We start from the raw sequence: 27,694 nt of genomic DNA, 5'->3' as shown, positions 1-27,694 counted from the left end.
TTATAAATTGGTACACATGTCACCGCTAACGTGGTTCTGCCCCTAATTCAATGACAAAAACTATTTTTTTTTCAAGGGTGGTGGTGGAGAGCGCCAACTCTTTAAGAAAGGTTGAAAAAGACGAGAAACGGGGTCGAAACAGTGTGGACCTTAAAACGTCGAGACGGGGGTCGAGACCGACGTACGCGCGCACACACACATACACACACACACACACATATTTTAAAGCCAAAAAACCTTCGCTGACCAGTTTGTAACTATAATCGTGTTTATCGTTAATATAATACAAAAAAGTAACTACGTCAATTTTGATCGATTGGACCGACTTTTGATCGATTTTAACCAAAGTTTTGACTTTTGACCGGCGTTGACTCGACCTTTTCCGCATTAGACCTGGTTTTTAACCATTGGCCGACTTATTAGACGACGGGACGGGGTCGAGACGGACTAGCCACCAAAATGTCGCAACGAGCGACATTTACAACACTATCTTTTTGTGGAGGTCATAAGTTTTAATCCACAAAGATGAAAAACTTAATCCCTCAATACAGTGATTCATCCGCGATGACTTCGGAATTCCCGCAAAGTGAGTAGTCATTCTAAGATGTAACACCCTGAACTCAAACGTACATGTGCATGCATTTAAACAAGAGGCCGGAGTCTTAAAACATGTTTAATGTAAAAACATACTTCATACGACATTTCTAACAATGTATTATGGTTGGTTTACCTCAATTATGATTGGGTGTATCATTGGTGGCGTATGAATATTTAATTTTATACATCACATTCAGTTTCAGAGTGGCACGTCGTGCCAAAGAAAAAGTCAGCAAACCAGTTTCAGAGTGGCACACCGTGCCAAGATAGTGGCACGCCGTGCCAAGGCAAAAATCAGCAAATTCAAAACCCAAGTGGCACGCCGTGCCAGTTAGGTGGCACTCCGTGCGAAGACCTGATTCAACATTTTTTTAAAGGGGTTTAATGAGGGGTAGTTTCATCTTTTCATATGTGGACGGATTTCATTATTTATGATTGTTGTTAAATTTAGGGTTTTGAACTTGCATGTTCTCGAGAAAACCCATTTAGCTCTTTCATGGAAGTTTGGAGCTAGTAATTGGTGTTGTTGACCCTTGTTGGTGGATTTTAGGTTAGTTGATGATTTAACCATGTTTAAGACTTGTAATTGGGTTTAATCACTAGGTTTAGTGATTTTGGAAGTGTTGAAACCCATTTGGGTGTATTTGAAGACTAATTTTGAAATGAATCAAAATTAGGGTTTATGAGTCAAATTGGGGAAGACAAGTATTAATACTTGTGTTTTTGTTAAATTGGCGTTATAGGACCATTTTTACTTGTGTTAAGTGATTATTGGTTAGTTTAGGCTTTGGTTGTGCTTGGAAGTGCAATTGGGTCAAATTTGCACTAAGTGTCAATTTGAAACGTCCGCGACTAATCCTCCCGGACGGAATCTTCAACAGTTGGTCCCAACGCGTTGATCGACTCCATGTAATGTTCTTAACATGAGCTTATGCACAGCGGGAGACTTAATTCGTACCTGAGAATAACATGCTTTAAAATGTCAACATAAAGTTGGTGAGATATATAGGTTTGATGCTAGCAGCATTATAACTATGGACCACAAGATTTTATATGTAAACATTTTAATAAAAATATTCTAAGTGGTTGAGCACTTGGTAACCATACTTAACATTTAATCACGTCGCATATTCCCTTTATTATGAAATCTTACTACACCGTACCAAGTGTAGTCACGAAACGAAGTACTGTGCAACCGTTGAATACTGGTCGTCCAGTCCGGTTGGGGTTGTCAGGCCCGATAGATCTATCAACAGGATTCGCGTTTACAATACCACTGTAAATAATAGTTACCAAGCTACAGGGAAGTATGCCAGTGGTACAACTCAACGTAGAATATATTTTTCAGTTACTTGTGTCCATAATGTAAAACATAAAATACATGTATTCTCATCCCGAAATATTTAGAGTTTAAAAGTGGGACTATATACTCACCTAATGTATTTTGTAGTAAAAATACATATAACATCATTGAAAAAGTATAAGGTTGGCCTCGGATTCACGAACCTATATCATTTGTATATTTATTAATACACATAATCGTAAACGAACAATTTGATAAACTATATATTCAATTATATGTTATATATATATTTATTTTTATAAACTTATTAATATTTAAACACATAGTGATATTAATATATATATATATATGTCGAAAATCAATAATTTGATATATGTAATATGTATATTTTAATATACAAAATATTTACTTGTTAGAATAATAGTTTTGATAATATTGATTTACTAATAATAATAATACTAATTTTTGTTAGAAATTTTAATACTAATAACAAAAATGAAAACAATGATAACGTGTATTATTTTCATGATAATAATCCTTTGTTATAATATTTGCAGTACTTATACTAATAATAATAGAAGTTTTATTAACAATAATAATATTATTAATCATACTACTTAAGATTAATACATATAATAATATTAGTAATAATGATAATAATCATAATAATTGTAATCATAATTGTTTACTAGGGTTAATTGTTATAATACTGGTAATAATAACAATAATAATAATAATAATAATAATAATAATAATAATAATAATAATAATAAAAAGGAATAATCAATTTAGAATTTGATAACTACCTCCAATATTTGGAATAAAAAGAATTGCCTTCGCCGGGTCTCGAACCCGCGACCTCTAGGATACACACACGCCACCCCTAACCATCAGGCTACTGCATGTTTTTCTGTTTTATTACCCCGTTCAATTTATATATACGTATTCCTGTGTATCCTAAATCTTCTTCTTCCTCAGTTAAACCATCGATCCAAAATCAAACCTATCATTTAATTTAACTAACCCACTAAACGTTTATTAATTTAAGATAGGATTATCCAGCATTAAATCGTTTTAAAGTAGCAATAACTAAAAATATATAGACAAAATCCCTGATGAACTCAGTTTACAAATTCGATATCACTTTCAAATTTTTTTAGAAGATTTTAGACCGGGATGATAACATAAAAGAGGCTCTAATTCTTTCCTATAAACTTTCTCAGCCATCAATTTAACTTAAAATGTATAAACGAATTCAAATTTCCTCAAGAACATAATCGTTGATTTTTTTTTTTTAAATTGACACTTCAACCTCAAAATTCGTTCACGATATGAAAAATCACCGTTTGAAACTTTACAGAAAGTTCGAGTGAAAGATTTCAAGCATCTTTGCATCTAAAGTTTTTAAAATAGAATTCGTGTTTGAGGTTTTTGGAAAAATGTCAAGGAACAGAGCTACCGGCTCTGTGTTTATTAAATCTTATGTTGTAATTCGATTTTTCAGGTATAACTGGATAGAGTAGTGGTGTTTGTATACTTCCCTTCGAAACATATACAAAATTTATTTGATTTATACTGCAGTTGCATCGACAGGAGGAATCAAATGGTACAATCAGATGAATAAAAAAATAAAGTTTGACATCGACTTTTAACATATTTTGGATTAACCTGTGATCTTATTCGATTTTCAGACAGAAGACAAGAGTTAAAACAGTTTGATATGAACGTGCCATTGGATTATAGTGAAAACCGAATTCCCCAAATATCTAAAAAAAAATACGGATAATAAGGGCAACAGGTTGATTATATCTGTTTTGATTTCTTTATATTGTTCTATAAATAATAAGCATTAATAATGATAATTAACAGATTTATTAATAATAATAATACTAATTAATAATAATTTTATTAATGTTACAATTTTAATTTTATTAGTAATAATATTAGTAATGTTATTAAAGATATTAATGACAATGATAATATTATTAATAACAATAATAAAAAAAATTTGTGAAGATAATAAGGTTAATAATAATGATAATTTTAATATTAGTAATATAACAAATAAAATTGTAACGAATCCCATGTCTATATACTATATATTAATATCAATAATAGTAACAATACAGATATTAATAATAGCTACAATAACGTTTTCTACTAAATTTAATAATAATAGCACTAGTAATTATATTAATAATATAGCAATTTAAATGAATCAAGTTTCATATCTATATACGCAATTAATAAAATTAATAAGTCTGTTATCAATCTCAGCATTATAATCTTTATAGTATTAATAATAATAATATTAATGTTAATGATAGTATAATAACTATGTTTAAACTTGTATTTACAATTCAATAATTATGTAATGCTTAATAATTATACACAGTGGTTCGTGAATCGTCAGGCTTGGTCAAAAGGGTAACTAGTCATCCGAATATAGATTTCAGACTTTCTAGACTCAACATTAGGGTTTTTGCTTATCATGTCGGAGACATATAGAGATTAGGGTTTAAATTTGGTCGGAAATTTCCGGGTCGTTACAGTACCCACCCGTTAAAGAAATTTCGTCCCCGAAATTTGGTAGCGGTTGTTATGGGTAACAACAAGAATGTTTTCATGACGAATATGAGGTAATAATGGAGTTTTATCGTTATTGAGAGATATAGATAAAACGATTCGATCATGTGAAGCGTACGAGTGAAGCTATCACAAAAGAGTTAAATGAGTAAATAAATATATTCATTTCAACCGATGACGTAGTTACTATTGACTTCCGGAATTTAAGGAATTTAAAAGAAAATCTTGGAAATCTAAAGATTTGATTCTTCGTCGAATAAGGAAATTATGATCTTCTTTAATTTAATGCGCCAATCTGTTTCGATTTCTCTGTCGGATATTTCACTATGAATCCACTCCTTTTGTTTCTTTATTTCCATATCTCACATCCTATTCTTTCTCCTTAGTTCATACCTTAAAGCATTCTTCAAAATGCTTCATCCCGTTCTGATTCTTGTTACACTTCTAACTTTCATATCTTTCATTCTTCTCTTTCAACTGCCGCCAGAAGGATCTATTTACTTCTATCATTTCCTTGGAATTATAATGTTTTTAATTCTCCCGTGTCTTTACGTTGCAATACGTATTGATATACATGGTTTGTAATTTCTGAGGGTTGTTATCGACTTTTGTATTCTTCATTATTTTTCAAAGCCTCATGCTTTTGTTTTCCTTTCCCGACTTCGAGTCAAGCGAGTAATGATCCGGAATTCGTAGGTATGAATATTTGGAATAAATATAGTTAATGCCTTAAGAAAGAAATGGTAACGGTACGATTTTGATTTGTCAAATTACCAGAATTTAGAAGAAAAGATGGAACTATCAGGAAGATATGTTCTCGATATATTTGGAGATTGGATAGAATGTAAGAGCCGTGTAACATGGCACATGATGATGGTACTGTGAATCATCACATTCCATTAGAAACTTAACATGACTTACTGTAATATAGTGAAGTTGATCAAGTTTCATTATATTATACTAATTCATGCATCAATTCCCAACACTACTTCAAAACATTCATGTTTTAAATTCGGAGGTTTCAGAATTTAGAAACTAACACAGTTTCTTTTATGTTATAACGCAGATATTACGGAGAGATTCATGATCTCAGATAAGGATAGTTGTGAAAATATCTCCAGGAATATGGAGAATTTGTATAACAGAAGATATGAAGATACCTTATAATATCTAATATAAGATGATGATGAAGAATATCATCTAGAAAGGTTTATAATAAGGAGTAGGGTTCTTATTAACGGTTTTAGCAGGCACTGAATCATTTGGATTCTTTGAAGACAGGTTCAGTCCTTGTATTTGTTCTTTGTTTCCTTCACGGTTAGCTCAATCCGTTTTTCAGTACCAAATTTTCTATCGAACGTTCCCAACACTCTATTCTTTTATCATCACTTTTGGCCATTAAGACCATTTACTACATGCTGCTTCGTCAGCATTTTCAAAGTTAACGGGTTTGGATCATCAAATCGAGGTGTTTTCAGGAGAATTGTGTTTTTAAATGATTAAACTCTGATGGTAGTATGGTGGAATATAAAAGGTTCTCCGGTAACGACGGCGAAAGGATAACGTATATATATCGAGGTTATAATAAGAGTAGTCTTACTGAGAAGTCGAAGTGGAGCTGTGAAAAAATTAGCTTCTTGAAAAGAAATCGTATGGTTGTTTTTGAGTGATAAGGAATTTGATGCGGATACTTTTTAACTATAACTTCGGTTTCGAAAGTTTTTCAGGTGTATAACTGTATGCATGAATCTTTCTTCCATAGACGAGGTGCAGCGGGTTCAACCTTTCGATCGAGGTGTTTTCAAGAATCAGGAAAAGTTGTGAATGCGAATTGTAATCGTCAAGATACGGATGAGGTTTAAGATAGAATCAAGTGGTAAACTTGAAGATTAGTTTAGTTTCATATGTTATAATCAACATTTTAATTTAATTCATTTTAATTGTCCAAAGTTAGCAGTCTAATAGTCCGATGGTTCAATGATTCATATATAATTTAATATATAATATTCGAATTAAATAATACGTATCGTGACCCGTGTACCGGTCTCGGTGTCGATCACAACTCAAAGTATATATATATTTTGGAATCAACTCCGACACTGTATAGCCAACTCCCACCTTCACATATAGAGTGTCTACGGTTGTTCCGAAATATATATATAGATGGGTCGATATGATAAGTCGAAACCTTGCATACGTGTCCCGTTATTTAAAGTGCATAAAAATAAATAACAGAAAGTAAATGACGATAAATAAAATTGCGAGAATGTAAATTGCGATAAATTAAATGTTAATCAGTTAGCTGGGAACAGTTAGCCGGAACAGTTAGCGTGAAATCCTATCACAATTCCAATTAATTAATTCGTTTGTTTCTAACACTTTTTATTTTTGTCCAATGTTTTCTTCGTTATGCCACTTGTTGGATTCTGATAGGTCAAAATCCAAATATGAAATTTGAATAGAAATGGTTATTCTGTGGTGAACGGATACGTATATCGGTAGTTGTAAGTAGGATAATAAATGATCGTTGAATCAGATTCGAAAAATGTACAGTGTAACTTATTAATGTGAATTCTAAATATACCTCGGGTACTACCCACCCGTTAAAATATTTTCATCATCAACAGTTTGTACGAAAGAATTTTTAATTAAAATTTTTATGAAAATATACTTGCATATATATTTTCTTTGGATGTAATTATGAATTTAATGAGTCAATCGAATATTAGACTCATTTGATTTATTGTTAACGTTAGATTACATAATCTCTAAAACTTTAGAAATCACATAATCGTCATGTCGAATGAGGATAATTAAGATAGAGCGATACGTAAAGCGAAAATAATCGATGTATAACGATATGTAGAACGAAGATCATACTTGATGTACAGATGGGGTTATTGAGGCGTGTGAAGTTGATATCCGAGATACAGGTGGTGATGTTGAGAGTTACGACGCGGTTATGATTTAGGGATGATAAGGGTATTGTCGACGTCGATGATGATGGTACTGATTATGCTGCTGGTGCTGCTGCTGGTGTTCGTAACCTTCGCACCAGGTTCTCCAAAGTCGTCACACGAGCGCGTAGTTTGTTAACTTCTTCTAGTACTACGGGATGATTGACGGTTGATGCGAGCAAATGAATAAGATTTGAGATATTGGATAGTATATAATCGTGACAAAATACTCGGAAAATGGGAGAGAAATGGTTTCTCGAGCGAGTTCGCCGGTAAATGCTTCAGGTTCATCTCCAAGAGGCAATTTGGTGGATGGAAAGGATTTTCGATGTGAGATGATTTTCGAATATCGGATGATATTCTAACTATATAGGATATCTATATATAACACTAAAGATTTCGTAGACTACAGAGGAACCTACGGCATTTGTCAGGCAAGTCTACAGATGCGCTAAAATATGAATTATCGGATACGATAAGATATGAATTTTGTCTATACACTATCAATGCAGTAAATGCAGTAAGACGTGTCTAGACTTTAGAATGATAAGCAGGCAATATCCTAAGGATGATAAGAAGATGATTTCTGACTAGAAACGATAAGCAAAACTTTTGTCATGTAGACACGGTCAAAGTCCAGACTCATTAATGTATTCTAACAACTACTAGTCAGACACACTAATGTAAGACCTGGTTCACTAAGACCACCGCTCTGATACCAACTGAAACGTCCGCGACTAATCCTCCCGGACGGAATCTTCAACAGTTGGTCCCAACGCGTTGATCGACTCCATGTAATGTTCTTAACATGAGCTTATGCACAGCGGGAGACTTAATTCGTACCTGAGAATAACATGCTTTAAAATGTCAACATAAAGTTGGTGAGATATATAGGTTTGATGCTAGCAGCATTATAACTATGGACCACAAGATTTTATATGTAAACATTTTAATAAAAATATTCTAAGTGGTTGAGCACTTGGTAACCATACTTAACATTTAATCACGTCGCATATTCCCTTTATTATGAAATCTTACTACACCGTACCAAGTGTAGTCACGAAACGAAGTACTGTGCAACCGTTGAATACTGGTCGTCCAGTCCGGTTGGGGTTGTCAGGCCCGATAGATCTATCAACAGGATTCACGTTTACAATACCACTGTAAATAATAGTTACCAAGCTACAGGGAAGTATGCCAGTGGTACAACTCAACGTAGAATATATTTTTCAGTTACTTGTGTCCATAATGTAAAACATAAAATACATGTATTCTCATCCCGAAATATTTAGAGTTTAAAAGTGGGACTATATACTCACCTAATGTATTTTGTAGTAAAAATACATATAACATCATTGAACAAGTATAAGGTTGGCCTCGGATTCACGAACCTATATCATTTGTATATTTATTAATACACATAATCGTAATCGAACAATTTGATAAACTATATATTCAATTATATGTTATATATATATATATATTTATTTTTATAAACTTATTAATATTTAAACACATAGTGATATTAATATATATATATATATATATATGTCGAAAATCAATAATTTGATATATGTAATATGTATATTTTAATATACAAAATATTTACTTGTTAGAATAATAGTTTTGATAATATTGATTTACTAATAATAATAATACTAATTTTTGTTAGAAATTTTAATACTAATAACAAAAATGAAAACAATGATAACGTGTATTATTTTCATGATAATAATCCTTTGTTATAATATTTGCAGTACTTATACTAATAATAATAGAAGTTTTATTAACAATAATAATATTATTAATCATACTACTTAAGATTAATACATATAATAATATTAGTAATAATGATAATAATCATAATAATTGTAATCATAATTGTTTACTAGGGTTAATTGTTATAATACTTGTAATAATAACAATAATAATAATAATAATAATAATAATAATAATAAAAAGGAATAATCAATTTAGAATTTGATAACTACCTCCAATATTTGGAATAAAAAGAATTGCCTTCGCCGGGTCTCGAACCCGCGACCTCTAGGATACACACACGCCACCCCTAACCATTAGGCTACTGCATGTTTTTCTGTTTTATTACCCCGTTCAATTTATATATACGTATTCCTGTGTATCCTAAATCTTCTTCTTCCTCAGTTAAACCATCGATCCAAAATCAAACCTATCATTTAATTTAACTAACCCACTAAACGTTTATTAATTTAAGATAGGATTATCCAGCATTAAATCGTTTTAAAGTAGCAATAACTAAAAATATATAGACAAAATCCCTGATGAACTCAGTTTACAAATTCGATATCACTTTCAAATTTTTTTAGAAGATTTTAGACCGGGATGATAACATAAAAGAGGCTCTAATTCTTTCCTATAAACTTTCTCAGCCATCAATTTAACTTAAAATGTATAAACGAATTCAAATTTCCTCAAGAACATAATCGTTGATTTTTTTTTTTTAAATTGACACTTCAACCTCAAAATTCGTTCACGATATGAAAAATCACCGTTTGAAACTTTACAGAAAGTTCGAGTGAAAGATTTCAAGCATCTTTGCATCTAAAGTTTTTAAAATAGAATTCGTGTTCGAGGTTTTTGGAAAAATGTCAAGGAACAGAGCCACCGGCTCTGTGTTTATTAAATCTTATGTTGTAATTCGATTTTTCAGGTATAACTGGATAGAGTAGTGGTGTTTGGATACTTCCCTTCGAAACATATACAAAATTTATTTGATTTATACTGCAGTTGCATCGACAGGAGGAATCAAATGGTACAATCAGATGAATAAAAAAATAAAGTTTGACATCGACTTTTAACATATTTTGGATTAACCTGTGATCTTATTCGATTTTCAGACAGAAGACAAGAGTTAAAACAGTTTGATATGAACGTACCATTGGATTATAGTGAAAACCGAATTCCCCAAATATCTAAAAAAAAATACGGATAATAAGGGCAACAGGTTGATTATATCTGTTTTGATTTCTTTATATTGTTCTATAAATAATAAGCATTAATAATGATAATTAACAGATTTATTAATAATAATAATACTAATTAATAATAATTTTATTAATGTTACAATTTTAATTTTATTAGTAATAATATTAGTAATGTTATTAAAGATATTAATGACAATGATAATATTATTAATAACAATAATAAAAATTTTTTGTGAAGATAATAAGGTTAATAATAATGATAATTTTAATATTAGTAATATAACAAATAAAATTGTAACGAATCCCATGTCTATATACTATATATTAATATCAATAATAGTAACAATACAGATATTAATAATAGCTACAATAACGTTTTCTACTAAATTTAATAATAATAGCACTAGTAATTATATTAATAATATAGCAATTTAAATGAATCAAGTTTCATATCTATATACGCAATTAATAAAATTAATAAGTCTGTTATCAATCTCAGCATTATAATCTTTATAGTATTAATAATAATAATATTAATGTTAATGATAGTATAATAACTATGTTTAAACTTGTATTTACAATTCAATAATTATGTAATGCTTAATAATTATACACAGTGGTTCGTGAATCGTCAGGCTTGGTCAAAAGGGTAACTAGTCATCCGAATATAGATTTCAGACTTTCTAGACTCAACATTAGGGTTTTTGCTTATCATGTCGGAGACATATAGAGATTAGGGTTTAAATTTGGTCGAAAATTTCCGGGTCGTTACACAATTTAGGTTGGTTTGTAATCCACCCTAATTGTGTTGTGTGTATTGTGATAAATGGAATAGGTACATTCCATTGGCGAGTTGCGGACTATTCGGTTGCATTCATCGAGGAGCTAAGGTGAGTGGAATATTTATACATGTATGTATGTAGTTTATTTACTAGTACACTCTGAGATCTAAATTAGTGGCGAGAAGGTTTCTAATAAACCTCCGATTTGTACCGTCTACGAGTTTGCTACGTTTCCGTCAAGAATTCCGACTAGAGACTCGCGTTTTAGAGATATTAGCATTGTCACGGGTATAATCTGTCATGTATGAATCTAAATCTATTATGATAAATAAAAAAACCTGAATTCACTATCTGATTTTAAGGCTCAAATTTTGTATAGTAAATCAATATTGAATATCTTTTAGCAACTGTATCTTTTATCTTTTATTATAAGCAACGGTGTAAATTGATTCAAGATTACTGTCGACTTGAAAATATGGAGAATATTACTTTCCAGTTGCATATGTTCAAATCTTTACTTATATTTATTAAATTTTTATAACACTAAACAATGTTACAATGTTGTTTTTTGAAGGTGAGGGTAAACATCGAACTACAAAGATGCCATTATTTCTAGGGATGACATTGCAGGTTGCGATGTGGGTCTTCGGTGCCACATCATGAGTATTGGTGTTATGTCACAAGCCGGTGACTTATTGATAGTATGCGTGATGAGAAATACGAGTCGGTAGTGTCTTGGTGGGTGATTCACAAGTCGGTGACACCTTATGGTGATTCTCAAGTCGGTGACACCTCATGGAGGTTCACAAGTCGGTGACCTCGTATGTGTTGGTGAGTGATTCACAAGTCGGTGACACCTCATAGAGGTTCACAAGTCGATGACCTCGTATGTCTTGGTGGGTGATTCACAAGTCGGTGACACCCTGTGGTGATTCACAGGTCGGTGACACCTCATGGAGGTTCATAAGTCGGTGACCTCGTATGTGTTAGTGGGTGACTCACAAGTCGGTGACACCCTATGGTGATTCACAAGTCAGTGACACCTCATGGTGATTCACAATTCGGTGACCCCTTATGTCATGGTAGGTAATTTACAAGTCGATGACACCTTATGATGATTCACAAGTCGGTGACATCATTGCGAGTTGGACTCGGTGATATTGGTCGACTACAAGTCGGTAGTACCAAAGCAGGAGAATGGTTAGCATGTTTATGCCTTGTTATGTTTAGTTTATATTCGTGGTGATGTATATACTAGTGTTGTTGCTAGTTGTATGTTTGGTGATACTAGCTCGTTTATGCATTGTTTGCATGGTATATGTAAGTGGATGCGTGTAGGTAAACTATATATGTATATGTATAAGTATTGCATTCACTAAACAATTAGCTTACCCTCTCGTTGTTTATATTTGTTATAGGTTGCAAGTGGCGGCTTGGGTTTGCTTGGGTACTAGTGCTTTACGGATTGCTTTAGACTTTGATTAGGATTGGGTAGCGTTCTCAATCACCATGCTCGGTTTTGGTTGTAAACTAAACTAGTCGGGTCATGATCTATCTTTTGGATACGTCAAATGGGTCTCGGGTTGTATTCCCGTTTTGTAAACTTAATTCATGTATTGTATGTTTTAAAGATGTTTAAACTTAATATTGTAATGATGATGTTTTCGGAAACATAAATGGGCTAATGTTGTATATATTGTTATGTTAAAAGAAAATTTTTTATGGGCCGAAATTACGACGGGTTGGGTCATTACATAAGATTAATCGAGTTGCAAAGCGAGTTGATGTATAAAACTAAAAGAAATAAAATGTTATTAGTAAGAGATATTCCTAGTAGGGATTTTTTTTTTTAAGGCAAGACAATTATATTATTGTGAAAATATGGTACAAAGAGTAGTTGCAAGTATGTATCGATGCTATTCTATGTTAACATCATGACACTATTTACAGTGATTTATCTACCATATACCGACTCGAATAAACTAGTGATGAAACTTAAAGCATTAAGTAATATGACGGATCTATCAAACATTGATTCCATTCGATTCTCTTCTTTCTCGCACGACTCGATATCCACACAAAACTCTTGACTTGAATTTCTTTTAAGGAGACCTATGCACAAGACCATTTCCCGTTGAAAACTTTTTGATTTTGGTTCTTCTAAATGACATATCCACACACTCATTCCAATGCTTTCCAAAGCTTGATTCCTCAACTCGAATTTATTTTTGCGTTTTTGCCAATAAAGATATCTGCGACACTAAGATTTCTAACTGGGTCGAGTTTCTACCGTTTGTGTACCCGCTCCCAAATATCCATGGCATGTTTACAAAGAATGAGAGCATGATATAGATATTCGATCCCGTCATCACATGTTGGACACCGGACCGAATTTAGGTCAATACCTCTTTTGTCGAATTCGGTTAAACTTGGAAGTCTTTTTAATTTTGTCTCCACGCGAAGTTTTTTATTTTTTTGGGTACAATTATTTCGCATTTGGTTTTCTTCCAAGTTTGCTATCACCAATGAAGCTTCATAAATGATATTCGATAGACGTTTTGTAGTAAATTTACTGCTATTATCCAAAGCCCACGACCAACGATCTAGTTCCCTTGGTTTTGTCAAGCCCAATAACTCTTCCTTTAGCTCCAACAGCTCGTGATAAGTTTCGCCCCTTGGGTTTCACATCCAGTTTTCTTGGAGTAAACAAACCGAACCGTCCCAAGCAATCTTGTCTTTAACCGTGCAGCCTTTCGTCGATTCAAGAAGGTACAGTCTTTTGAACTTGCATTTTAAACTAGAACCCCCAAGCCAAATATCGTCCCAAAATTTCGTGTCCTCATTGTTACAGATTTCCTTTTTGAAACTTTCTTTGAAATTGATTCCAAGATTACTCAAATCTAAACCGTTTTTGATGATAGAATACCACGTCGAACTATGAAAGGACCGATTCACATATTCCGAAACACAATGTTCATCAAATCCCCCATGATTGTCGTAAATACTCTTGATTATCTTAACCAATAATGCGTGGTTTTCGTTTTTAAAACGCCACCACTGTTTACCCAAAAGTGCTCGATTTTTCTCATTTAGTGAACCTATACCCAACCCTCCCGACTTGAATGAACTAATAGCGTGTTCCCATTTGAGCCAATTTATTTTTGAGTTGTCACCCATCCCGCACCAAAAGAAAATACGACGAAGTTTTTCAAGTGGGTTCAACACACCTTTGGGAGCTCGATACAATGAGAAAAATTACAATGGGAGACTGTTGAGAACTTACTTAACGAGTGTTAGACGACCACTGAAAATTAATAATTTTGATCTCCATTTCGAGAGTCTAGACCGAAACTTTTTTATAACTGGAGCCTAAACACCCACTTTATTCATTTTCGACTCGATTGGGAGCTCTAAATATCCCACTAAGGAGTATTTGACTAGGACCACAGAATTAGTGTCACTTTTGCTGACTCCTTTTCTCATTAACAATCAACTGGCTTCCATCTCCTCGTACGGACATGCCTTTTTATTCCAATTCCAAGTTTTTATTATATTGATTTGATTTTCTTATTATACAGTTAAAAGTTAATCTTTCTTCTCCATTATTTATATATCTATATCTATCACTCACTCTTTTTCAGGTCGAATTGGGTCGGCCATATCCCCTGCTTATTTAAACCATTAAATTTTTAATTATAATTAAATTAAATAATATGCTGCCACGTCATTTCTTCCTTCTGCTCTTTCTTTCAAAAGTGTTTTGTTTCCTACTCCGACAGTGATCGGAGACAAAAGTTGTTAGGAAATTAAATAAAGTTATCATTCATCGTTATCATGGCGGTTTTTAATAACTGCAACAACAAGTGGTTTTCTGAGCTTAGTAAAATTAGGGTTTTCACTTTTAATGTCACATAATGCATGCCAAATTTAGGTGTTTTAGACTAAGGAAGAAGAAGAAGAAAGGGAAATGTTTCTTAAAATTTTTTTAGCAATTAATTAAAAAAAATTCGATAAATTTAAAATATTACAATACCTATATAATAAATACTGATAAAGTTAAGGTTTTAGATTATAATTATAATTATAATTATAATTATAATTGTGTTTTAAATTAAAATAAAATGAAGCTTTCAACATCAGGGTCTGGTCAGCAGCTTCAAGAAGGTATATCTTTCATCCTTCCTACCAACTAAGCCTTTTTTTTTTTTTTATGTATCTTGTTGACTTTTGACTTTTTATCAATTTTGACTTTGCATGTATGTGTTAGTGTGAGTGTGTCCTTCTCATTAACTCTTTCTTAATTACTTATAAACTTGATCATTTAATTAAGTATTTTTGTAATTATTATATTTATTGTTTGTTTGTTCTTATAGAAGGAGAAAACAAATGTTTAAATTCAGAACTATGGCATGCTTGTGCTGGCCCTCTTGTTTCGCTACCGACAGTCAGTTCTCGTGTGATTTATTTCCCTCAGGGTCATAGTGAACAGGTCCACAAAATTAGAAATTTACATTACACAATTTTAATTTGCATTAAATTCAATTTTTGTATATTTTGATCCAAATTTCTAATGTGTAACCAGGTTGCTGCTACAATGAATAAAGAAATTGATGCTCACATTCCAAATTATCCAAACCTGCCTCCTCAATTGATCTGCCAACTTCACAATGTTACAATGCATGTATGTTTTTGTATAGATTATTTGTATGCTAGATTAAACGTATTAAACGTCTGATTCTTTTTTTTTTTTTTTTCTTTTCAGGCGGATGTTGAAACAGATGAGGTGTATGCTCAAATGACATTACAGCCATTGACTCAAGTAAATTACTATTTGGTCAAACATCCAATGTTGCTATTAGTTTGTTTGTGTAGTATTAAAAGCAGTGGCGCAACCAGAAATATTTTTCACCGGGGACGAATTTATTTTTAAAAGCGTAGCAATTTGTTTTTGGCAAAATATGGAGGCTTTTGGGCAAAAATACGGATCCTTTTGGGGCAAAATATGGTGACTTTTGGGAAGAAAAAAAAGCCACCGGGGGCAAATAAAAAAATCCAAAATTTTTACACTAAAAATTTAAAATCCACTCGGGGCGGGCGCCCCCAGTCCCACCTAGTTTCGCCCCTGATTAGAAGGAATAAAATAAAAAATTAATATTTTATGTAATAATTTTCAGCAAGAACAAAAGGATACATTTCTACCCGTTGAGTTGGGTGCACCTAGTAGACAACCTTCTAATTACTTCTGCAAGATATTAACGGCTAGTGACACGAGTACACATGGCGGGTTTTCAGTTCCTAGACGTGCCGCTGAAAAAGTTTTTCCACCATTGGTAATACTGGTTTTTTAAATATATTTATATATAATAGCAGTCTTAATATAGAATATAGAATATGAATCGAATACAAACACAAAATATATAATTGTTTTTGTTCGTTTAGGATTTTTCCCAACAACCACCTGCACAGGAACTTATTGCAAGGGATCTTCATGATGTCGAGTGGAAGTTTAGGCATATCTTCCGGGGTACCTTCAGACTTCCTTATTACTATGATGTTATGCAGTTTGCAAGGTTCCAAAAATAGCTACTCGGGCAGTAATCGGTTGGGATTTTTTATGGAGTACTCGGATGTTGACCAAAGTTGACTTTGAGCAGATTTGACCGAGTTTTGACGATTTTCCAAGTAATCCTGAGTATTGACCGAGTACTCCCCGAGTTGAAGAACCGAGTACTCGCCGAGTAATTCCGAGTCCTGCAACAATGTTTGGATGTTTATGATTAGAATCAGGATCAGGTGTAATTTATCTGATTGTACAACATAGTATTTGGATGTGTTGTGGGCTGTTTAAAGGAATAATAATCAGATAATAAAATGTTTGAGAGTTTGAAATGTTTTTATTAATTTAAGAAGTTTTGACATCAGATTACCGAAATTTACATTTTGTGTAAAATGGAGATGTCAGTGTCTTTTACAATATTTTAAAAAATCATGTATCATGTATATGGTTTATATGGTTTACATATTATAGAATGAACGTTTTCTCCTTGCTATCCAGGGCAGCCCAAACGCCATCTTCTAACGACAGGATGGAGTGTGTTTGTTAGTGCAAAAGGGCTTGTAGCTGGAGATTCCATTCTTTTCATATGGTATTTAAATTTAATACGTTTTACTTATTTCCAAAACATTTGAAAAGTAGAGAAAAAGTGTAATCGAACCAACCCGAAAATCGACTGTTACTCAACCCACCTGATCCGTAAACATCATCACTTTAGTTAGTTTGTTCCTGTTTACATTAATGGAGTGTTAATTTGAAAACTAGGAACGAAAAAAATCAGCTCCTTCTGGGAATCAGGCGTGCAACTCGTCCCCAAACGGTGATGCCTTCATCTGTTTTATCAAGTGATAGTATGCATATCGGCCTTCTTGCTGCTGCAGCTCATGCATCTGCTACTAATAGTTGTTTCACTGTATTCTACAATCCAAGGTGACTATATTATGTATATATATAAATGATCTATATCTATATTATATTTATATATCTATATTATAACATATCGTATAGCATGTTTTTTTAGTTTCTTCTTACAAATGTGATCGAATTCAGGGCTAGTCCATCCGAGTTTGTTATACCGTTTGCTAAGTACATCAAATCTGTGTATCACACAAGGGTTTCAATCGGGATGCGTTTCCGTATGCAGTTCGAAACTGAAGAATCATGTGTACGCAGGTAACTGTATCTCATCATTATCAATGTAATCTAAGAGTTGAAATACCGTTTGATACATTTTTATTATATCCAGATACATGGGAACCATCACTGGCATTGCTGATTTAGATCCTGCTCGCTGGCCCAATTCTCATTGGCGCTCTGTTAAAGTACACTAGTTTTGTTTTTTTGTTTTTTTTGGTCATGTTAAAAGAACAAACCGTAATCTTAATCATATTTGTAGGTTGGTTGGGATGAGTCAACTGCAGGTGACAAACAGCCTCGGGTATCGTTATGGGAAATTGAACCCTTAACAACCTTCCCTATGTATCCATCTTTGTTTCCCCATCGGTTGAAACGACCTTGGTATCCTGGACCATCATCATTTCAAGGTATCGTTCTTACAAGATAAACGGGTAATGGTTCAAAACGGGTTCGGGTTGAAGTGTTCCCTGTCGGCTTTTGGTTTACTCACAACCGCTTCTTGTCCAATTTGGACATGTTTTATATATTATTCATACGCCAATTCTGATTACTGAAACTTCATACACCCTATATCCTTTTAGTTTGTAAATTACCCTATTATGAGTCAGCCCATTCGTAATAATATGGATTAAATTTAAAATTTCCTTTTTATGTTTAGTTTTGTTGTTGTTTTGTTTTCTGATATTCTTTATATGCATGCAGACAACAGAGACGATGTTCTTAATTTTCAATCTGGTGGCATGTATCCATGGATGCAGCAACAAACAGTTGACCTTAGTCAACCGTACCAAACCGCACTTGTACCTGATATGCAGAACGTTGCAAACAAAGACTATTTAAAACAACAATTATTGCAATTTCAGAATCCTGTTCAATATCTTCAGCAGCAGTCAATTACTCAACCGTTTGTGCTTGGTCAAACCCAAATGTTGGATAATTTTTCAAAGTCAATGCAGCAACAAGTCAAAGTCAACAACCAAGAAGGTCAACAACATCAAAGTTCATATCCCGACACATATCTGATGCAAAACCAGAATATGTTGGATTCTCTATGCACAGAAGGGACCAGCAACTTTTCTAATTTCTTAAAAACCGATCAACTTGTGGTTCGAGAGCTTCAATCGAATCAGCAATCATGGGTATCGAAGTTTGGTCAACCACAAGTCAATACCTCTTTAAATTCACAATCTATTGAGCAAGATTTAACATGTTTGGATGCTCAAAATCATAGTTTATATAATGATATCAAAATCGACTCTTCTGGACTTCTTCCAACAATCGACACCGATTTGTCTACAATGCCTTTACTTGATTCTGAGTTTCAGAATTTTAGTTACACGCAAGACCCTTCGGAGCTGTTGCAGTCTAACCCTAATCAGACATTTGTGAAGGTGCAACCATCTTTATGATAATTAGAGGTGAAAAATGGGCTGGTCAATCGGGTTGGATAACGGGTCAAAAATAGTAACTTTCTCTGGGTTGGGTCAACCTCACAAATCTTTTGTCTAAGATTTGTAGTCGATGTGCCAAATATGACTATGATAATCATAATATAATGAATTACGGGTCGTTATGCATAAACAAATACTTTTTATGTGACTTTCGATTCATTGACCCAGTTGGCATGATTCCTTTTAAACAGTTCTTATACATTTTGACCTGTTAGAGATATAACATAACCCGAATGGGACGCCCGTCATAAGTCAATGAGTCAAAATTTCTACCTCTAGTTGTAAATCGTGTTTTGTATGTTAAAATTGTTTATTGAAAAAGTGACGTGGCATATGATATGTGTGTCTTTATTGGGTTGCAGGTATACAAATCAGGGTGTGTTGGGAGGTCGCTGGACATCAGCCGGTTCAACAGCTACGATGAGCTGCGAGAAGAATTAGGTCAGATGTTTGGGATCGAGGGTTTATTTGAAAGATCAGGCTGGCAGCTTGTATTCGTTGACAGGGAGAATGATGTTCTTCTCCTTGGAGACGACCCTTGGGAGTAAGTTTCTCACTTAACCTTTACTTATGAGACGGTTTTTATGTTTCAATCTAGTACTAGAGGTTGCAGTTGGGTGGCTTGGGGGATGGGTGATGGATCTGTAGCGACCCCGACAAATCGTCAATTGACGGCGTCGACTACTTAGGTCCCGTTGCGTGGTCATAGGTCGACGTTTGACCAAAGAGATGTCGCATTCCTTTCAAAAATAAAGATTGTTTCAAAGTTTACAAGAATTGTTCATCCAAAAGTTACGTTACAAAGTTATAGTTACATGTGAAACCTATGCGACACAGTTTTAAAGAAAGTCAAAAGACGCTCCATGAAATGCATGTATACTCGACATCCAATGCAAGTATCAAATAATGAGCGGAAGCATGTTTCACATAGCGTTCAAAGACCTGAGAAAAACATAGAAATCTGTCAACGAAAACGTTGGTGAAATCATAGGTTTAAATAAGTAAGTGAGTAAAAGTAAGTTGAACCACAAGATTTGCAACATCGATAAAGTCATAGTACATTCTAAAAGTTAATATTCACGAGCACTCAATTATCAAAGCTTAACATTCCGTCCGTTGAACCCCGTAATAATAGTGTTAGAACATACACTGTTTCCCGAAAATATATTTCACCCGTAGACGGTAGCGAACCGTCCGAAGTGAGGGTTTGTCAAACCCATATGGCCATATAACATAAGTTCTCGCTTACACCATCTGATGTAACTAATGATAATCGAATTGAGGATTTGTGTTCAAACTCGTATGTAGAATGTTTGTTTTCCCTGTACTTGTGTTCACGTAGTTTAAAAGAACGTTTATGTTTTCTCATCTCAAAAGTAAGTTCAAAAAGAGTAAAAGTGGGACTATGATCTCACCTTGAGTGCACGAGTAGTAAAGTACTTCAACAAGTAAACGTGTGCAAAGAACAATGCTAGTCTTGACCTAAACAATAGGTTGTATCAATAACGGTAAACACGATAGGTCAAAGATGTTCAATTAGTCCTATGGCTCGTTAAGACTCGATCATAATAGCATGTGAATCAAATTGTCATGTTTCATGCAAGGTATAAGTATAAAAACATGTTAGAACGATTGCACAAATATTTGGTTAAGTTTGATTAAAAGTCAACTTGGTCGGGTCAAAGTCAACGAAAAAGTCAATATGTTCGGGTCGGGTCCCGAACTATTTTTCTGAGGTTTTTAATCATATATGAGCATGTTAGAACAAGTTTCATGTGAATCGGAGGTCCGTAGTATGCTAAACATTTTTCGTATTTTGGACATGGAGGTCAGAGCCTGGACACGGCTTATGCCGCGCCGCGGCCCACAATTGTCGCGCCGCGACAATACACGGGAGCTGGTACCTGGCCAGTTTCAAATGTTCAAGTCTTGATCCAAAATTCGTTTTAGCACAAAATGCAAACCGTAAACATTTAGAACTCGCACCTTATATCGTTGGAAAGCTCTTTTGACAAAGAACATAACTAAATATGTTTCATAAAACAAAAACATCATTTCCAATGACCGATTTCTCGTCATGTGATCATTTAAAGTCCATTTTCAAGTTTCAAGTTCACAAAATGCATTTTAAGTTTCAGGAATCCAATTCACACATATGATATGCCGTTTTGAAGGTAATGAAACATGCATTACAACTAAACACTAACAATTAACATTTCATGGTATTCAAGCATCAAAAAGTTCATCTCAAGAACGATCAAACCCTAATCAAGAATCACAAAATCATTAATCATGTTTTTGAAGTTTTACAAATCAACCTACACATCAAAATGAAGCTAGTGATACTAGTAACACAATTAAAACATGAACTTTAACAATTTAACAACATTTAATCTTCCAAAATCAAAGATTAAGCAACCCATTTTCAAGTGTTCAAACTAGTTACTCAAAACAACAAATCGAACAAACAAAACATATATTCATGTTATACACGAGCCATAGACACTAATTAACACTTTTATAATTCAAAAACATCAAGAACACAAAATCTAGTAATTTTAGAAAGTTACCCAAATGAGATGAAATTGGTATCAAGTCGAAGAGGATGAAGAGAGGATTCCAAATATGTAATTTGTTTTGATGTTAGCCTCCAAATCCGAAATTAGATGATGAATCTTGGTTGAGTTCTTGAGAGGAAAATGGAAGTATGAAAAGAGAGAAAGAGAGAAAATGAGAGGAGGAGGTTGAAGGTTTGACTAGTTGACCTAGTCAAATCTTTGGCCTCTTTGCAAGTTTAGTCCCTCTAGTTCGGGTGCGGGTGCGTGAATTAACCAAACGAATTATTTTGAATTACACGAGAGTACGAGAGATGTTAAAATCCAATAACGAAAATATTTTAAGAAGGTTAGCTAATGGAGGCTATGAATCGAGATACTGAGGATAATATTACAATAAAAAGACGGGCGTTAAAATAATTTAACGGAAAAATGCGGGATGTTACATTACCCACACCTTAAAAGAAATTTCGTCCCGAAATTTAGTTGGAAGCAATAGTCGTTGCTTCTTACTCGAGACCTTACGTTGCCAATGCTATGAATAAGTGAAGATACATCCTTGGGCATTCCCACAAATTTTGACAGTCGAGATTTCAGTTTGTATTAAGACTTGGTTTTACGATCCAAAATTTCAACCAGTTTCCCATGAAGGGGAGTTTGCCATCAATAGTAAGTTTATCTAGGAGAGTAGCACGTTCCTGTTCCGTAGGACACGTCTCTAAGTTTGTTGCATGGAACGTAGGGTAAACGGAAACTTAATTGAGTCGGAAGTTCTAAACGGTAGGAGCGGTTCCAATACGCCCCAAGGTTTCAAAAGGATTAATATTTCGCGGTTTAAATTTCCCTGATTCCCGAAACGGATTTCACCTTTCCAAGGTGCGAGGTCTCAATATTACACGGTTACTGACTTGGGATTCGAGAGGTTTACGTCGAATATCGGTATAGTCCTTTTGGCGACTACGGGTCATCTTGAGTCCTTCTCAGACTTGGACGATCTCAACTGTTATTTCTTGAATGAGTTCGGACTCGGTGATTTGCTTGCCACATGCTTTGATCCAACGAATAGGGGTATGACATTTGCGGTCATATAGGGTTTCGGAAGTGCGGCGTTAATACACGAATGGTAACTGCTGTGTGAGAGGAGACAACTAAAGGCAACAATACAAGTTTGTAACATGTCTTTCCAAGATGTGAAACGTACGTTTGTTTGGTCCGTTGATTGTGGATGATACACGGCATTCATGTTTAAACGTGTCCCTACAGTTCCTTGTAAGGCATCCCGAATTTAGAAGTGAGACGAGTATCCCGATCTGAAATTTTAATGGAGATGGTACGCCGTGCCGAGCTAGAATTTTCTTTAATACACGTTTGAACAGGTTTCGTTTCTCAAGAGGTCCGCACCGCGGAAGATCCATCGGTTCCCGAAAGTGGTTGTTAGGACTATTCACCATCGTGGCGAATACTAATATAATGTGAAGAGTTTCTCTCTCCATTGAGAAGTTTTATAAAAAGTTTCCTTACACGGAAATGCGAGCAATAAGACAGGAGTGAAATGAGAACTTAGAATAGGATGAGTTCACACCTTGAGGTAACCATGTCGCGCACTTAGTGGTCGAATGTTGAGGCTTGGTGGGATAACGAGATAGTACACGTAGTTGTATGATAAGTCAAAGAAGAGTGAAGCATCCTTGGATTGGGTGTTATCTTAAGTTCCAGTAATATCAGGCGGAAAAATGGTGAAATAACAGGGCTATGTAACGTGACACGTGTTGATGAGAAGGTTGATCGGGTCCATGATTAAGTATTCAAATTTATCGGGCAAATTAACGAATTTCAGTTTCCTTGATTTCGAGTCGAGAGAGTATGTCCTTCGGGCGTTCAAGTAGAAATATTTCCATATTTGAGTTCCAGTGTGCTAAACGAATTTAGCTAGTAAGGTTTGTGTGAAAGATCATGTTCAAAGTTCAGACACGGAGAGGTTTAAATTTTTCCCTCAGTGAGTTAACGAGTTTAAAGGTCGTGCAACACGAGAAAAGTCGGAAATGAATCTTCAGTGATAACCGGCGAGATCTAAGATTTTACGAATACAGGTCTGAGTCGTGAGGGTTTCCCGATTACGTGTGGTTCCGATTGCGAGATGTATTGAGACACTTTGACCACTAACAACATGGTCTAAAAATTGAACTTCGTTTAACCAAAATTCTCACTTGGAGAATTCGGTATAGAGTTGCTCTTTTCTCAAGTGTTCGAGCGTAAGTCGGAGACATTGTTCGTTTTCTTCTTCGCTTGAATAGGTTTAGAACATCAATTATAAGTACGGTAACGATTTGTCTAAATAAGTTTGCACACGCGGCTCCGGAGGTTTATGAATACAGACGGAGCCTTAGATTAACTGAACGGTACTAAGAGAGATTTACAACTATCGTAGCGAGTTCAGAAAATGGTTTAGGAGACATCGTCTCCCTCAACCCTCAATTGATGATAACAAGGATGGAGTTCGATTTGGTATACACACGAGATCCTCGTACTTGATCAAGAGGTCATTGATACGGGGAAAAAGAATATCGGTTCTTAACCGGAAATTATTTAGTTCACAATAATCTATACAAGACGATAGGGAAACATTTCTTCTTAACGAATAGGTTTTGAGCTCCTCAACTCTATAGGTGTTAAGTCAAAATTCAAATTATTCACCCAATAAGTTTAACGTACATCCTCCGATATAAATTTGGTGGCACACAATAGTTTTCCGTGGGTCACTTGAATGGCCTAAGCAATATCTAGGGGGAGTGGTGGAGTGCAAGGAGTACGAGTCAAAGTCTTGGTTATAAAACGTCTAACGATAACCGAATCGAATAAGTATGGAATATGCGGGTTGTTGTGAAGAAACGTACCCGTGACTAGTCCATCGTCGTCTCGGGCATCCTAGGTGTCGATGTTGAAAGTTCAACGGCGGGCGTTGGGGTTGGCTTTCTTCTTTGGGCACGCATTCCTATAATGACCCGGTTGGCCACATTCGAAACAAACAACCGCCCTTGGCGCATTGGGCGTCTTTTGAGCGACGGTAATGGTACTTCTACAAATATGGGCCACATGGCCACTTCTTTGACACCTGATGCAAAATGGTTTGCCACATTCACCCAAATGATGTTTGCGACATTCGTTACAGTAGGGCAGGTTTCCGGCATACCCTTTCTTGCCGTCGGAGGTGAAGGACTTCTTGGTGAAGTTGTTGTTGTAGTTGCTCGATGGAGAGGCTTCCCATTTTCTTTTGTTGTTACCCGGTTGGTCCTCGGCCGTAGGTGTCGGCGCTTCAATTTCATTCACCGTTTTTATAGATTGGCGGGCCATCGTTAAAGCCTCTTGTAGGTTGGCGGGTTTGGATGACATTAACCCGTGTTGAACGCTCTTCGGGAGGCCATCCATGTAAAGTTCGACTCTTAGGGATTCGGGAGTCATGAGATTTGGACACATTAAGACTAGTTCGGTAAACCGTTGATTATAAGCTTCGAGGTCATTCCCGACCGTTTTTAAATTCCTTAGACCCTGTTCGAGCCTTCGAGTCTCGTCGCGCGGGAAGTATTCGGTGATCATTCTTTCTCTTAATTCGGTCCAAGAGAGTGTAAGGGCCTCATCGATACCCACTGATTGTACATACGTGTTCCACCATGAGAGAGCAACACCGGTGAAAGTGAGGGTGGACAACTTGACCTTATCTTGGTCCTGACAACCGCTTATGTTAAAAACGGCTTCCGTTTGTTCGAACCATCGGGTGAGAGCAATCGGTCCCCCGGTTCCATCGAAAGTGGGAGGTTTGTACCCCATGAAGTTTTTGTAGGAGCACCCCTCGTTTGAATTATCGGCTCCATGATTGTTGTTGTGGTTGGAGAAGTGATCGGCCACGGCCTCACCCACGGCGGTGGCTATCATTCGTTGAAGGGCTTGTTCTAAAGTTTCGGGAAGGGTATTGTGTTGACCTTGGTGAGCCATTGTTCCTTCATGACACAAGAATATCGTTGATTAGTATTCTTAACAATACTAATCGTGATATGGAATAATGATGAAGAGAAAATTTTCCTCGATTCGCCTTAAATTCTTTATGTCGTAATGTCGGAACGTTCATATGAGTCACCGTAATATAATCCCGGCAATTATATTACCCTGATTCATATGTGCATTCGACATTATTCTATAAAGTCAAGGTGGCGCGTCAATCAAATTAAACAACGAAAGATTTAGATGAAGCGAGAGTTAGTTATGAGTAGAAACGTTCGAGTATAAATGCACAAATAGTCAAGTAATTCCTACTTCATGTCTATATGCCGGTTGTAGTCTAGATTCACTAATGTACCCTATGACTCGGGGTTGACACCAATGAACTCTAAATCCCTACAACCAATGCTCTGATACCACTTGTAGCGACCCCGACAAATCGTCAATTGACGGCGTCGACTACTTAGGTCCCGTTGCGTGGTCATAGGTCTTTAACGTGACGTTTGACCAAAGATATGTCGCATTCCTTTCAAAAATAAAGATTGTTTCAAAGTTTACAAGAATTGTTCATCCAAAAGTTACGTTACAAAGTTATAGTTACATGTGAAACCTATGCGACACAGTTTTAAAGAAAGTCAAAAGACGCTCCATGAAATGCATGTATACTCGACATCCAATGCAAGTATCAAATAATGAGCGGAAGCATGTTTCACATAGCGTTCAAAGACCTGAGAAAAACATAGAAATCTGTCAACGAAAACGTTGGTGAAATCATAGGTTTAAATAAGTAAGTGAGTAAAAGTAAGTTGAACCACAAGATTTGCAACATCGATAAAGTCATAGTACATTCTAAAAGTTAATATTCACGAGCACTCAATTATCAAAGCTTAACATTCCGTCCGTTGAACCCCGTAATAATAGTTGATGTCGAACGAGGTGTATATAAAATAGTTATTATTTTACTAGAAAATACTATTAAATACGATACAATTTTACACAAGATATTTATTTATTTATAGAATGGATATACTTAAACCTTGCTACAACACTTATAGGCAGTGTACCTAATCGTACAGTAGTGTAGTTTTTAGTAAGTCCGGTTCGTTCCACAGGGAAATCTTTAAACAAAGCTCAACGCTATATTAGTTTACTTTTATAGAAATACAAACATATATATAAGTAATATTATTATTATAAAGGGGGGTTTTTACCGTTTAATGACCGGTTTGTCGATTTTAAAACTTTAGTCGCAGTTAAAACCTAATGTAAAATATAAAATAAATACAAGACTTAAATTAAAGCGTAAAGTAAATAACGATAATGAAATTGCGAATAATAAAAATGCGATAAAATAAAATTGCGATAATTAAAAAGTGCGATAAAATAAGATAAATAAAAGTGCGATAATTAGAAGTGCAATTAAATATAAAATAAAGGAAATTAAATATGAAATAAAAGAATTATGCTTATTTAAACTTCCGTAATCATGATGTTTGACGTGTTGATTTTAGTTTTATGCCCATGGGTTAATTGTCCTTTGTCCTGGATTATTCAATATGTCCGTCTGGTTTTTGTCCATAACAGTCCATCAGTCATAAATATAAATTGCAAGTGTCCTCGTCAAATTATTATTATACCCGAAGTTAAATATTCCAACTAATTGGGGATTCGAATTGTAACAAGGTTTTAATACTTTGTTTAATGAATACACCAGGTTATCGACTGCGTGTAAACCAAGGTTTTACTACTTTGTTAACAATTACACCAATTACCCTTGAATGTAATTTCACCCCTGTTTTAATTATTCTAGTGGCTA

General features: G+C 34.7%; 1 protein-coding gene across 1 annotated transcript in view; it reads left to right on the top strand.

The window, feature by feature from the left end:
• Window positions 1–15,565: 15,565 nt before the first annotated feature.
• Window positions 15,566–27,694, top strand: part of LOC139857466 (auxin response factor 8-like) — a 32,798-nt gene continuing 20,669 nt past the window's right edge. Inside the window, exons 1-12 of the mRNA XM_071846219.1 lie at window positions 15,566–15,677; window positions 15,771–15,869; window positions 15,951–16,007; window positions 16,363–16,518; window positions 16,628–16,712; window positions 17,244–17,334; window positions 17,508–17,672; window positions 17,793–17,915; window positions 17,989–18,064; window positions 18,139–18,286; window positions 18,582–19,270; window positions 19,693–19,874. Of these exons, the coding sequence (XP_071702320.1) occupies window positions 15,783–15,869; window positions 15,951–16,007; window positions 16,363–16,518; window positions 16,628–16,712; window positions 17,244–17,334; window positions 17,508–17,672; window positions 17,793–17,915; window positions 17,989–18,064; window positions 18,139–18,286; window positions 18,582–19,270; window positions 19,693–19,874 (1,859 nt within the window). The 5' untranslated portion in view covers window positions 15,566–15,677; window positions 15,771–15,782. The remainder of the gene's footprint in view (window positions 15,678–15,770; window positions 15,870–15,950; window positions 16,008–16,362; window positions 16,519–16,627; window positions 16,713–17,243; window positions 17,335–17,507; window positions 17,673–17,792; window positions 17,916–17,988; window positions 18,065–18,138; window positions 18,287–18,581; window positions 19,271–19,692; window positions 19,875–27,694) is intronic.

Source organism: Rutidosis leptorrhynchoides, chromosome 7 (genome assembly GCF_046630445.1).
Source record: "Rutidosis leptorrhynchoides isolate AG116_Rl617_1_P2 chromosome 7, CSIRO_AGI_Rlap_v1, whole genome shotgun sequence".
NCBI lineage: Eukaryota > Viridiplantae > Streptophyta > Magnoliopsida > Asterales > Asteraceae > Rutidosis > Rutidosis leptorrhynchoides.
The sequence above is the reverse complement of the archived record's forward strand: the minus strand, read 5'-3'. Positions and strand labels throughout refer to the sequence as shown.